At 39.2% G+C, this 15,433-nt stretch overlaps 1 protein-coding gene across 2 annotated transcripts in view; it reads right to left on the reverse strand.

Annotated features, from left to right (window-relative positions):
* Positions 1 to 15,433, reverse strand: part of BABAM2 (BRISC and BRCA1 A complex member 2) — a 394,176-nt gene that overhangs the window by 249,404 nt on the left and 129,339 nt on the right. For both annotated transcript variants that reach the window (XM_066378625.1, XM_066378624.1), the window contains exon 6: positions 9,002 to 9,076. In XM_066378625.1, coding sequence (XP_066234722.1) covers positions 9,002 to 9,076 — 75 coding nt within the window. The remainder of the gene's footprint in view (positions 1 to 9,001; positions 9,077 to 15,433) is intronic.

The following is a 15,433-nucleotide window of genomic DNA, read 5'->3' on the forward strand; positions in this document are numbered from 1 at the left end:
TCTCACAAATTCAAGAAGCACAGAGAAGTCCACTAAAAAGAAACCCAAAGAAACCTACACCAAGACACATCATAATTAAAATACCAAAGCTAAGTGATAAAGAGAAAATATTAAAAGCTGTATGAGAAAAAAAGGCTATCACCTACAAAGGAGCCCCCATAAGGATGACATCAGACTTCTCAACAGAAACACTTGAAGCCAGAAGGGAATGGCAAGAAATATTCAAAGTAATGCAGAACAAGAACCTACAACCAAGACTACTTTATCCAGCAAGGCTATCATTTAAAATTGAAGGAGAAATAAAAAGTTTCCCAGACAAAAAAACCTCAAGGAATTCATTACAACCAAACCAATGCTGCAGGAAATGTTAAGGGGCATGGTGTAAACAGATCAAAGTGGGAAAAGAATATAGCAAAAGAGGAATACAGCTTTAAAGAATAAAATGGCAATAAATAACTACATGTCAATAATAACCTTAAATGTAAATGGATTAAATGATCCAATCAAAAGACATAGGGTAGCTGCATGGATAAGAAAACAGGACCCATACATATGCTGTCTACAAGAGACACACCTTAAAACAAAAGATGCACATATGTTGAAGGTAAAAGGATGGAAAAAAAACATTTCATGCAAATGGAAATGAAAAAAAAAGCTGGGGTAGCAATACTTATATCTGACAAAATGGACTTTAAAACAAAGGATATAGTAAGAGATAAAGAAGGCCACTACATAATGATAAAGGGAGCAATCCAGCAGGAAGATATAACTATTATAAATATCTATGCACCTAACATAGGAGCGCCTAAATATATAAAGCAGATTTTGATGGATATAAAGAGCGAGATCAACAGCAACACTATAATAGTAGGGGATTCTAATACCCCACTAACATCACTAGATAGATCCTCAAGAAAGAAAATTAACAAAGAAACAGCAGACTTAAAAGACACACTAGATCAACTCAATTTAATAGATATCTACAGAACTTTTCACCCTAAAGCAGCAGAATATACATTCTTTTCAAGTGCTCATGGTACATTCTCTAGGATAGACCACATGTTAGGGCACAAAAGTGGTCTCAACAAATTTAAGAAGATTGAAATCATATCAAACACTTTCTCTGATCACAATGGCATGAAATTAGAAATCAACCACAACAGAAAAGCTCAAAAATTCTCAAACACATGGAAACTAAATAGCAGGTTGTTAAATAACGAATGGATCAAGAGTGAGATCAAAGAAGAAATAAAACCTATGCCTCTTTAAAGGTCTAGTTTATGCCTAAACTTGGTAAAAAATGTTTTCCTAACCATTCCAATCCATAACAATCTTTACATTTTTAAAGACCTACTGTACCTGTAGCATACAAATTAGTGCTTCACTATTTTTAAATCAATTTTTATTAACTATATTTTATCAGCTATATTGTAAGGTATTTGGAAACAAAGATTATCTTTGTATTTCTTCTTTTGCTTGGCTAATCCTCTACGGATTCCAGCATCACTTTAAGTCAAAATCAGTATTTTGAGGTTCTACACTGTGCCGCACTCAAGAACCAAGCCAAGCCTGTTCTGGACATTCTGTTGCTGTTGCCACAAGCAGCTCAGGATGCTGGGCAGGAGGTGCAGTGCTTCCCAGTTCAAGCTTCTCCACCAATCATCCATGCGTCATACTGAGATCCCCTTAATATCACTCCAGACAGGTTTATGTTGGATCTCCATTTAGGTGTTTCCTCAAGTTCATTTATTTTCTCTACCTCAAGGCAGAGGTAAGGAGTCTTAGCTTCCCATTTTGACTACTAAAATTAAAATAATCTCGTAATCGAGTATTTCTTGCTGCAGTGTAGTGTGTTGGAAAGACCATTGCCTTTAAAACCAGGGAGATCTGCATCCAAATTACAGTTCCACAGATTGCTACCTAAACCACGTATATAATTTAGTCTCCGGAGTCCTTACTTATTTAAAATAAAAAGTAAAAATAAAAAGTAAAAAAAAAAAGGAGGGGGGAAATCACCTCATAGAATTAAAATTTTAAATCAGATAATGCATATAGAGCACCTAGTCCAGTTCCTACAAACAGCATTTACTCAACACGAATTAGTTCTTTTCCCTCACATTTCTACTCTTCAAACATTGTTACCACCAGTACCCATGATAAATAAAGCTAGACGCACTAGAGAAGGCTGTGGTCATCACATCGTTGACACAATAAACCCATTTACATCTGATTTTATTAAGCCAACGTAGAAATCTATAGCTTCTGCTTAACCCCGACTGCATATTACAGTTACCTGGGGGAACTTTAAACTCCAAGGATACTTGGTCCTCACCTCCAAAGATTCCAACCTCACTGACTTGAGGTAGGGTCAGGGTATGAGTGCAGCCCAGGTGGAGAAGCACTACTTCACAGTTTACTGGGATCATTCGGAGTTAAATGGAACCCCTGGGACCCTTGAAACTCCTTGCCCACTTTTACAATTTTCCCTAGACAAGACTATACAGCATGAAGGCAATCTCCCCAAATTTACTTTGGTTCCTCAGACTCCTAAAATAATCTCAGGGAACCGAGCTACTTCGGATGGATCTCTATCCTTTAACATGGCCACAATTCAAGGTAAAAAATGGCCATCAAGTCTCCAATGGGATCCTGGTGTATCACACATCCAGTGAAAAACAAGAACACATGCTCAGGAGCGAATATAAAAATATATTTTCTATGCCCCAGAATACCTGAAAAGCTAGGTCTAAACTGCTCTCTCCACAAGATTATACATTAGTTATCTTTCAGTTAGTGGCTCCAGTCACAAATTTAGCAGCCTTATGAACAGAAAATATGATTTAATTTTATGTATCAACTTGACAGGGCTAAGGGACATCCCCATAGCTGGTAATCATTATTTCTGGGTGTGTGTGAGGGTGTTTGTGGAAGAGATCAGCATTGGCATCAGTGACCCAGTAAAGATCTACTCTCACCAGTGGGAGTGGGCATCACTTCTCCTTAGGGACCCAATTAGGACATAAAACCACAGAGTGAGTTTGTAATTTCTCTCTCCCCTACTCCTCTTCCCTCCTCTCCTCTCCCCTCCTCTCCTGACCTTAAACATCAGAATTCCTGGTTCTCCAGCCTTCAGACTCCATGACTTACACCAGCATCCTACCTTCCCCTGGTTCTCGGGCCTTCAAACTTGGACCAAATTAAACCATCAGCTTTCCTGGTTCTCCAATCGGCAGGTGGCCCATTGTGGGGCCTCCTGGCCTCCGTAAGCCTGTGAACCAACTCTTACATATCATATCCTACTGGTTCTGTTTCTCTGGAGAACCCTGACTAATGCAAAATGGTTCCCTAGTTCAAAACCAGTGTCTCTACATCTGAAGTTGAAATGTGGTGTTAATTCCTCTATGGCTATCATATTCCATCCAGCAATCGGTGACCACCCTGTGCTGTGAGGACTTGCACCTTATCTACCTGAAGTGCTCTTCAGAACACTCTTCTGCAGCCCACCTGGCTATCAGACTGCTGTGGCCAATACACAGAAGTATTCTGTTTGGTCTGTAGTTTTTTAAAAAAAATATTTATCCATTGTCATCATTTAAAAAGCAAGTATTTTTCATATTAAAAAAAATCTCAGGAGCCCTGAGATTCTGGGCTCCTTTTAATAACATCTGCGTATCTGGCAATGTTAGGCCCATCCTCTCACATGGAAACAACTCTACAGCTGAGTAGCAGCTCTGCCTTCGATGAGCTGGCTCTCTCTCCAGTTCTCGCTATTCCCTGCTGTATCATACCAAGCAAATTCACTCCTCAGTACCTGTCTGGTCCTGTGAGCACCTGCATTTGCTCACTGAGGTTTGCTTAGAAAGCAAACTAACAGGTGAACCTGCCAGCCAGTGTTGGCTGTGGAGGCAGCTCCTGCACAGGATAATCTCAGCACACAGGACCCTGGATGCTCTCCTCCATATTAATGACCTTAGACCATGCAGGATTCTAATATGGATATCACTCTGAGAGTCCCTGCCTGTCCTAGGCCCCTGAGCCTGACTTGATAGCCTGACCTTCATTCCTGCCTTGTGCCCCTGTTTGACACCGTGTCCCACTCCCTGCACTGAGTGTGTCGGCACTGGTCAGTACAGCCACAGTAACTTCCAGGGAAGGATGAGAAAAATGAGAACCTCATCTTCTGACACACGATGTTGATAGCTTTTAACCCTCAACTCATTTCCATTCAGTGTCATGATTCAGACACCATAGTGGGACCAAACTGCAGTGAGCAATCCATCAAGATGAACAGTCTCACATGTGATGTTAAATGATGCAAAAAAAAGAAAAACTCTACAAGTCCAAGTACTTCAGTCACAGTAACTTGGTTGCAGTCCTGCTTCTGGGGTGGGGTCAGGCTTACCAATACCTGGTTTGAGACCCTCAAGTAATTATTTAGACTATTGCAATGACTAAATGTTTAGTGTCCCCCCCCCCAAATTCATATGTTGAGTCTTAATCCCCAATATGGTGGTATTTAGAGAAGAGCCTTGGAAAGGTAACAGGTCATATAAGTGGATACCTCATGAATAAGATTAGGGGCCCTATAGAAATAACACCAGAGAGATCTCTTTCTTGGCCATGTAAGAATACAGTGAGAAGATGGATCTGCTGGTGACTTACTTGATCATGGACTTCCCAGACTCCACAAATGTCAGAAATAAATACCTGTCGTTTAAGCCACCTAGTATATGGTGTTTTTGTTTCAGCAGCCCGAACTGATTAAGATAACTATAGGAACAATTGTGGTCTTACCAAACAAAAAAAGTTGCAAGGTTGTGTTTCAGCAGGAAATACTAGTATTTAGCCTTCTAGTTTACTGAGATCCAGCAATTTTCCTAGATATTTCTATATAATGATGCTGAACAAAGTCCTAACTATAGGATTTTAAATTCACCATATTCTGAATAAAGCTGGCTTATTATTTTAATTCAAACACATATCATGTTTACAAGCAAGCTTCGCCCTTCCCCCAAACACTATATTCTTAGTTTCTGGCTACTTCTTGTCTGGATGATAAAAATTTTACTAGACAATTAAAATATTTCCTGTTATCTCACAATGGAGTATGGTTTTACAGGGAAAAAAATGCTTTCTTAGCATCATATTCTCAGGCTTAATAATTCTCAGAAAAACAATACAGGCAGGGCTATATATGTCAATTTTCATCATATCATAAAGAAAATTAAAAGTAGCATCTTTTAACTACTAGCTCATCCTTAAGAGAAAATACACATGTATAAAACCATCTTTCTTTGGTTTAGTAGCTGCAGTGAATACCTACAGTTTTAACATTTCAATGATCCCCCTTTATTCTGGGACACTATTTCTTCCCATGGTATCCAGTTAAGAAAGCTCAGGGGTTTGCATGTGGGCCCAATCGGACAGATGTGACAAAGTTGGTCTATGCCCAATGTGGGAGCTGCTTCCTGCTACGTGCACTTTGGAAGCAGAGGATTTGTACATTTCTCATTAAATTTAAATTAGCTTGTGCTGGGTTTCTAATATCCAAACAAAAGGATCCTAATTAATGTGAAAGTATTTTTTACTGACTGAGTTTTTATATAAATGATTTATCTCACCCTTTGCCTTACCTCAGTCAAGAATAAAATTCAGACACTGAAGTCATGACTCAATTTCAGAAAAAATTTACTCTATTCCTTGTAAGAATCATATACAGCAGTGGTTCTCAACCTTTCTAATGCCGTGACCCCGCAATACAGTTCCTCATGTTGCGGTGACCCCAAACCAAAAAATAATTTTGGTGGCTACTTCATAACTGTAATTTTGCTACAGTTATGATTCAGAATGTAAATACCTGATATGCATTATGTATTTTCCGATGGCTTTAGGCGACCCCGCCGGGGTCGCGACCCACAGGTTGAGAACCGCTGATATACAGTATGCTTATGGTATAATATTAAGCAAAATCATGATCACTATGTTTTTAATGGATTTTCATTCTAACATCAAAAATGTATTAGTAGATATAAAATAGGTACATTTGGACATAAAACATAATATGAGTGGATGATGGCTTCATCATAGTGTAATAAAATCTCACTACAGCAAGTCAGTAGGGTGTGTGGTCCAAGTCCACATTTGTCAATGTTTAGAAGTCTGCTTTACCTTTCATTTCTTTAGGATGTTAAGGTAAAATGCACTAATCCTGGTAAAGAGTATCCTAACCCTAGAAATCTGAGGAGTTTATTTTAGGATTTAGACTGTCAGTCATAAAACTGGTGATTAGATTAGAAGCATCCAAATGCAAATAGTATATTAAGCAGTTCCCAATGCAAACTCTGTTTCAAGAGCACAGCCAATGTCCCAAGGTTATGATTCAACAAACTTGAGGAACTGAAATCTTAAAACTCTCAACAGATATTCTGGATTACTTCTGGTATACAGGTAGGTTTGGTGGGGGGGCAAGGGGAGTTCTCTTTTTTTTTTTTTTTTTTTGGCTTTTGTTTTGTTTTTAGTGACAGAGAGAAACAGACAAGAAGAGAGAGAGATGAGAAGCATCAATTTGTAGTTACATCACTTTAATTGTTCATTGATTACTTCTCATACTGCCCTGACCCTCAAGAGGTCAGGGCTCAAGCCAGTGACCTTGGGCTTCAAATCAGTGACCATGAGGTCATGTCGATGATCCCACGCTCAAGCCCGATGAGCCTGTGCTCACGCCAGCAACCTCAGGGTTTCAAACCTAGGAGCTCAGTGTCCCAGGTCGAGGCTCTATTCACTGCACCCCCACTGGGCAGTCAGGTTTTGTGGGCGTTTTTTTAACTGTGTTGGGGATATTGAAATACTAGATATGGTGACAAAAATCACAAGATCTTGGGATTTAATGTTTTATTTATTTTTTATTGAATGTATTGGGGTGACAAAAATTATATAGGTTTAGGTAAGTATTCTTTATTTATGTATAACTATTGTTTTGTGTATACAAGAGTTTCTCATTTTTTGGTCCTTATCATTCTACTCTTTACATGAACAAAAGATCCAGAAAGATATCAGTGCTTCAATGTAGCTATTTCATCTACAAGAGAAAAATCATTTCATAGTATTTTATTTCAGGGGCTTTCCCATTTTGCTAACTAGGTTCCACTTTCTTCTTATTTAACTGGCAAAGAAAGTAAGGCCATAATATAAAGTTAGAACTCAGAATAGAAAATGGGAACTTTTTATTTTCAAGAGAAAAATATTAGATTATGATTCAAGAAAGCATTTTTTTCCTTTGACCCTCAAGACCATGAGCAGAGGCAATATCAAGTTCAAATAACAGGACAACCAATCAAACTGATAGGGCCCAGCAAATCAAAACAAAGATACTGTAACTATAAATTATGGAGCAAAGTGATTATATAAATATTATTACACCTGGTTTTAAATAAAATGAAATAGAGTTTTAACTGGAAATATGAAGGTCAATGAGACTGTGATTTAAGAGTTTCCAAGGAAACTGCTTGCTATTCTAACAGAGCAGAGTAGTTGCTGAATCCAAATTAATTATGCTTAGTTATCACAGATCTAATACATATATCTTCCACAACAGGAGTGTGGACAAACTAATATAAATTGCTGACTTCCATTCTCACTTGGACTTCACAACCCTTGATACACAGAAAACTAGTCAGCAAGAAACTAAAAATGAAAGTTTAATGAAGCAAAACACTCTGATGTTTTACATATAAATATAAAAATAAAAAATCCAATGTGAAACATATTTAAAAAGTGCTTCCTGCCTGACCAGGCGGTAGCACAGTGGATAGAGCGTCGGACTAGGATGTGGAGGACCCAGGTTCAAGACCCCGAGGTCACCAGCTTGAGCGCGGGCTCATCTGGTTTGAGCAAAGCTCACCAGCTTGGACCCAAGGTCACTGGCTTGAGCAAGGGGTTACTCGGTCTGCTGAAGGCCCACAGTCAAGGCACATATGAGAAAGCAATCAATAAACAACTAAGGTGTTGCAACGAAAAACTGATGATTGATGCTTCTCATCTCTCTCCATTTCAGTCTGTCTGTCCCTATCTATCCCTCTCTCTGACTCTGTAAAAAATAAATAAATAATGCTCCCTAATCTTTTCTATGGTCTCTATTTTATATTGCACCAGTCCACACTTCCAATCATTATCAAGATGAATATCTAATATACTAACTACTACAATATGCAGGAAAATTGTACAAGGATTCTGTCTTCTCTCTAGACTGTTATAAATATTGTTAACTCTCTGAACATCATCAGATTAGGAAGGCAGAACTTCTTCTTACATTAGACTAAAGATATATAATCTGGAACTCAGGGCAGTCACAACAAAAATCCACATCAACTATGAAGCTACTAGGCCTTTGTCTCCAGGTATGCCATTCAAAACTTGCTCCCTGGTCCATTTACTTTCTTTCTCACTAACCACACGCCACAGCCTGGTCACTCGCACTTCATGTTTTCACTACAAAGCATCGTCAGGTCCCTCCCCAAGCCACACCTTGCCAGCATTACATGTTAAAGAATGCCATATGCACTGGCCTAACTTGATTCTCGGGTCTTTCCAGGACAGGCCAACCATGAAGGTGCCTGAGATCAGCAGCTAGCATAAAGGAAGAAAAGAAAATGCCCTTTAGCAAAGCATAGTTAACATGCAACCCGACTAAAAGACAGAAAGCTTATTAGACATTTCTATCAGAGCCTTTCATTCCAAAAAGGTTATTAACTAAAGGTATTTTTTTCTAAAGTTAATTTACTTATACTAATTTTATCTTATAAGAAAATAAGTATTTCAAAATTACTTTTAGGGTTACTATTTTAGCTTTTAGGTAACAAAGGAACTTAATGGATTTTCACGCAATATTTTAATAGAACTCATCACCTGAACAAATGTTGATAAACAAACCATAAATATTCAGTTAAATAATTACTTAAAAAGCTCATTCATAATCTCATATTGACAATTACATATTTTTTACCTTGAGAAGGTATGTGGGAATATTACTGAAATCCACTGGCAACTTCAAGAGGAAACGAGCTGAAAATTCACCAGTCTGTAGAAAGAAAGGTATAATAATAAGATTAAAGTTAAAAATAGATTGTGACCTGACAATTATAGCCAAGACCACAGTTCAACCTGTTCAAAACATAGGCCTCTTCAGTTTGGGTAAAGCAACATGAAACAAGGATGAAACAACATGAAAGAAGGATGAAAAAGTAGGGGAGGATCAAAAAAAGTATTACATTTTAAGTTACTAAAAAGTACAATTAGAATTTTTAAAATCCGTATTATAAATGCAATACAATTATAATGCAGTAGTATTACCTTTTGAGTTTTTATTAATATAAAAGTAATACTTTAAAAAAAAAGTAATACTTTAATGTATGATTTTTTAAAAAGTCAAAAAGAGACAGACCTGCCCCTTCAATTCTTTTGTTTTTACTAAAACATGCAGACCACTTCACTAATCCAGGGGTGAGCAAAAGTAGGTTAATCATAATAAATAATAATACAATAACTAATAAATAATAATACAAGAATGAACTGTTTCGTGTACTCACACCTATAAACCTACTTTATATATCCACCTTGTATTTATAACCCATAGGTTCATGACACATGTCACCAGTCTTTATTGTCTTTCTAGAAGGACACACAAAGGTCAAACTTCTACCCATTTAAAGCAGAACATCAGTGGATACTCCAAATAATTCCCTCTAAACTATAAATACCTTCCATTTTTAAAGGGAACACTCATATTAAAAAGCTTCCCTCTAAATTTTTATAAAGGCTAAGAAGTCATAATTTTAAAAAGCTATGTCACAGTCTAGAGGCAGGGTTTTCCGACTGGGCTATGCAGACACCTAGGGGTTCCAAGGGAAGTTTTGCAAAGGCGACAAAGCCTCTCTCACAGTGAGCCTGCAGCTCAGCTTGGGATTTTGATATATTGTTTGAACAAAGAACTCCAGGGATAATCTAGAACTACTCTAAAGAGCCTCTAACCTTTTTTCTTTTCTTTAAGTGAGAGACAGACAGACAGGAAGGGAGAGAAATGAGAAGCATCAACTTGTTGTGGCACGTTAGCTGTTAATTGATTGCTTTCTCATATGTGCCTTGATGGAGGGGGGGGGGGAGCTCCAGCTGAGCTAGTGATCCCTTGCTCAAGCCAGCAACCTTTGGGCTCAAGCCAGCAACCTTGGAGTCATGTCTATGATTCCACGCTCAAGCCAGCAATTTTGTGCTAGAGCTGGCGAGCCTGTGCTCAAACCAGATGAGCTCACACTCAAGCTGGTGACCTTGGGGTTTCGAATCTGGGTCATCAGCATCCCAAGTCAACGCTCTATTCACTGCACCCCCACCTGGTCAGGCAGATCTTGCTAGTTTTCAAATTGTGACTACTAAAGAGCTCCCAGTATCTCCACTCTCGTCCCCCCTTATAAAAACAAGCATCTCAAACCTCCCCCCCCCCCCAATACATCTTTAAAAGTAGTATGCACTTACAGGACTTGTATGGACGAATGGCCAAGCACACAGAAGCACATATACACACTTCTCACAGCAGCAAGCACCACTCCTTTCTACAAACACCCTAGCAACTGGCTTCAAGGTCTTGGCCCTTATTTTAAAATGCTGACCTAAAACTTTGAAAATGCAAACAGAAATATAAACCTTGAGCTCAAAAGATCACAATGATAACTACCATCTGCATAGTTGTTTGCTGTCTGTTTTATTGCTTACATCTTTTAACTTACATTGACCTTTGGCTCAGGACAGAGCACTTCACCAACCCTGTGACAGGACAGGCCGAATGAGAGAACTGAATGAACTGAATCAAAGCTGAGGTGAGCCACAGAGGCACGGGAGGCACTGTGCACCAGGAATGCCAACAGTAAGAAACAGCACTAATCCTTACAGCTGAGTGGCTGGACTCAGTATGAAACATCATATTTACAGGCTACTCAAAACCCAACACTTGAGAGAATAGTTAAGAGCCACTTAAGGATGTACAAACAACTCATGGGGGCAGGGGAAGGTCTTTGAAAGATCCTAATAAAATTCTTACCTTCTGTTATAGTCCAAGATTATAGAACAGGTGTGGCTTTGGTATTATGTTAAGCTCCTAGAACTAACATAAGCTTCTGGAACTCCAGAACTAACATATGCTGTAAAGTGTGATCCTTTGGACCTAAGAGACTGTTTTGAAGTAAAAGAGGTCATAGTTTAAAAAGAGTAAGTATAGGGGTAACATAAAAAGTACAGAGTTAAATGGGAGCTTTTAAGAGGGACACCTAGCCCAGTGGGAGTTTGGTGGAGGATATTGGAAGAACAGAAAAGTCTTCCTCATCTAAAGAACAAAATAAACAAACAAAATAGAAACAGACTCACTGATACAGAGAACAGACTGACAGCTATCAGAGGGGAGAAGGATCAGAGGGCTGGGTGAAAAAGGTAAAGGGATTAAGCAAAAACAAACAAAAAACACAAACTCATGGACACAGACAGCAGTGTGGTGATTACCAGAGGGAAAGGAGGGGCAGCTGGAATAGGATAGAGGGAGGCTAGATGGTGATGGAGGAAGACCTGACTTGGGGTGGTGAGCACACAATGCTTTTACAGATGATGGATTACAGACCTGTACACTGAAAGCCTATATGATTTTATTAACCAATGTCACCCCCAATAAATTCAATTTAAAAAAATTGTAAGTCTTCACTTATGCCTGGCCTGTATTGGTGCAGTGGATAGAACATTGACCTGGAATGCCAAGGTCGCTGGTTCAAAGCCCTGGCCTTCCCCCGTCAAGTAACATACAACAAGCAATCAATAAAGAACTAAAGTGAAGCAACTATGAGTTGATACTTCTCACTCCCTGTCTCTCTCTCTCCTATCTCTGTAAAATCAATAAAAATAAAATCTTTTTTTAAAAAAAGTCTTCCTTAGTGCTGTGTCCAGTGCTTGAGGAAGGACATCCATAAAAGAATATACATTCTCAACAACTGTCCCCTTCCTCTTTCTCCTATATTGTTGGGCAGATAAAATATATTATGCTCACTTTGTTAAAGTTGGCGCTGCCCACGTGGAGGCCCGTCGCCCAGGTGATATTAATGTGTGCTGGAGGCGGGCTGTGGGCAGGCAGAATCCTTGTAGCCTGGGGCTTGGTTTTAGGACTAAGCTTTTCCCATGCTTTTAGATGTGGGGTGGTGCAATCCCATCATGCCGCAGATAAGTGAATTTGTATTAAAGACTTCCCTATTTTGTATATTGGATTAAAGTTTTTGATTTCTACACTATAAAATGGAGGCAGAATGGGAGCTTGCTCTCTCGGTTCCTGAAATTAGCATTAGAGAGCAGAGAAAGGCCACGTGGAGGAGAGGAGAAGCAGCCAAGATGGCAGAGTGCTGAAGGAAAAGCCAGTTTGTGCAGAGTTTGTGCAGAGAGAAGGAGATGGGGAACAGAGGTGAATAAAGTCTGGTGAGCTAAAACCTTTGATTCTAGGAAACTTGGATAAGTCAGTAGCTTTGTGAGCACTGAATGTGAGTGGGTTTTGGAGCCCAGTGTGTGTTTTTACTTGCCCACCGGGTGCAAGGTAGGATTAAAGCTAATGGCCCATCAGTTTTTGACTCCATTGTTTCTTTACCGACTGTCCGAATCCATTGCAAACCTGCATGGGCCAGGCTGCTGTGATGGTGGCCCTGGATACTGGCTTTACATATATAATCAATTTTTTTCCTCTTTACCCACTCACTCCCATCAGCAAGCACACATTCTTTTAAAAAGTCTTTCTTGATTTCATATTTCTCAGGTCCTATCTCATTTCTCTGTTCTACTTTAAAGAATAATTAGAATAATCTCCTATAAAGAATTGGTCTAGGGTCTAGCCTGACCAGGCGGTGGCACAGTGAATAGAGTGTCAGAATGGGATGCAGAGGACCCAGGTTCAAGACCCCGAGGTCGCGGGCTCATCCGGTTTGAGCAAGGCTCACCAGCTTGAACCCAAGGTTGTTGGCTCGAGCAAGGGGTTACTCGGTCTGCTGTAGCCCCACGGTCGAGGCACATATGAGAAAGCAATCAATGAACAACTAAGGTGTCGCAATGAAAAACTGATGATTGATGCTTCTCATCTCTCTCCATTCCGGTCTGTCTGTCCCTATCTATCCCTCTCTCTGACTTTCTCTCTGTGTCTTTGTAAAAAAAAGAACTGGTCTATATCTGAGGTCTACATTTCCTCGTTTATTCTCTCTTAAACCCTTTCTAGTCAGCTTTTTCTCCCAACCACACTACCAAACCAGCTCATCAATGACCTCCCCATTGCCAACCCCATGTCATTTCTCAGAATATTGCTTATTCTATCAACAGCAATCGACACAGCTAATCACATTCTTCACCTGGTTTCCAAGATCCCACTCTGTTGGTTCTTCCCTGCTTCACTGGCCTTCCCTCTCAGGCCAAAACCCTCAGAACCATCCCTGACTCCTCTCTTTCTTTCTTTCATCCACATTCAAAGTGGAACAAACCCTGCTGACTCTACCTTCAATTTCTATCCTCAATCCACCACTTCTCTCCACCTCCACAGCCACCCGACCTGAGCCACAGTGATTTTGACCCAGGGTAACTACAATCACCCCTCACTGCTTCAGCTCTCGTTCAACCTGCGGTTTATTCCCATCATCACAGGCAAGGGGTTACTTTCAACACATTAGTCAAATTAGGACCCTCCTTTGCTCAAGACTCTCAAATGGTAGGGAGTTAGCTCCTTTATAGAGTAACCTGACAGGGTAAAAATTGAGCAAAGATATGAAAGAGGTAAAAAAGCAAACCATGTGAAATGTGGCGGAAAGACACCCCAGGCAAAAAGAATAGCAAGTGTAAAAATAAAAAGGGTTGATGTAGGAATGTGCCTAGATTTCAAGAGAGAGAGGAGGGAGGTCATTGATCTACGGTTACCCAGAAACCCTTCTCCATAGTATGAGCTATTCCCAGCCCCTGTAGAATGTGCAACAATCTTTCATAAAACCAGTGAACGCTGAAATGGCTACCACATCTGTGTGGACATTTGTTAAATCACTTCTGCAGATGTTGAGACAGGTTTTAAAAAGCACCGAGGAATTAGAAGAGGTTGGTTGAACAGACAATAAGTCAAACTCAATTCACTACCCAATCATTTTCAAGTTTTAGAGGCATACAGCCTACGAAGCAGTAAGTAGCCATTTCTACCTCCTAGTCTAAAATGTCAATCTGTAGATTCAAGTGGCAATCTCAAAAAGTCACAAAAGGAGTGAAATGAGGGATTTAATTTTTTTTAAGAATTCTTGTACATATAAGGTAATGAGAAAAATAACTGCATATTTAGCACTAGGACTCATTTGAACTGCTAGTTATTTTAGTCCATGCACTGAATTTTAGCTCTTTTGCCCTTTTTTAGTTTGTATAATACATTTTTATTTTACCAGCTATTTTACACCAATACTCTTTTTTAAAATGCTCAGCTGATCCCTACTTTATCCCTCCTCAAAATGTTAATCCTAGATCTTGTATAAATTTATGTTTGACAACAGACTGATTTATACAACTAAATTTATAGTAAATGAAACTTAATACTGTGAAAAGAATTTGGCCTAACAGAAACCATAACAAGTGCTTTATGATCTCCAACTTTCAAGCCTACTATACATTCCTTATTTTGCTACTAAAGACTAAAGAAAACTTAGCACTTGTTTCTAATAGCATCGGAAACATCAGAAGCTAAGAGTTCAGCTTTCAGTTCTACCTGATTTTCCTTGTGACCTGTAAGCTAACCTTCCCCTGTGAAACAATCAATGGTGGTATAAAACACTTCTTACTGTAAAATTGGGGCTATAAACATGACAGGAGGAGCAAAACATACGGGAGACTCCTTTCTGAATTCTAACAATGACTTTTCCTGTATTTTTATATTTGAAGCTCCAACAGTTATGCAAGAAATCTATGGTCAGTCTGTTGTAACATCAAAGATGGCTTCCATAGCAATCTTTCCTGTAAGCTGAACAGGAGACATTTAGATGCAGCCAAGTGAACAGAATAATTTTATTTTCTTGTCAATCCCCGGTCAAATCTTCTCTTGGCTAGATGTAGAAAATTATCTGACCTATGACTGTTAAAATGTCAGCCGTTCTGCCAACTGCCTGAATGGCAGTATCCCCAGCATTAGCAACAAATATGTGCGTCCTTCCTTTTCAGAAGTTACAGTACATTGGCAAGTAACTTAAACTAACAAGACCACGTTTTGGCAATTAATTAGGTCTAAGCTTTGCTCCTGGTAATAGCAATTGTGTCACAGTTCTCTCCCCCTTTTAGAAGGCACCTTATGCAGAATGGATTCCAAACCCAAGTTGCTCAGCTAAAAAAAATTTTACTTTCTTCTTTTGAAACT

This window comes from Saccopteryx leptura, chromosome 3, assembly GCF_036850995.1.
Source record: "Saccopteryx leptura isolate mSacLep1 chromosome 3, mSacLep1_pri_phased_curated, whole genome shotgun sequence".
NCBI lineage: Eukaryota > Metazoa > Chordata > Mammalia > Chiroptera > Emballonuridae > Saccopteryx > Saccopteryx leptura.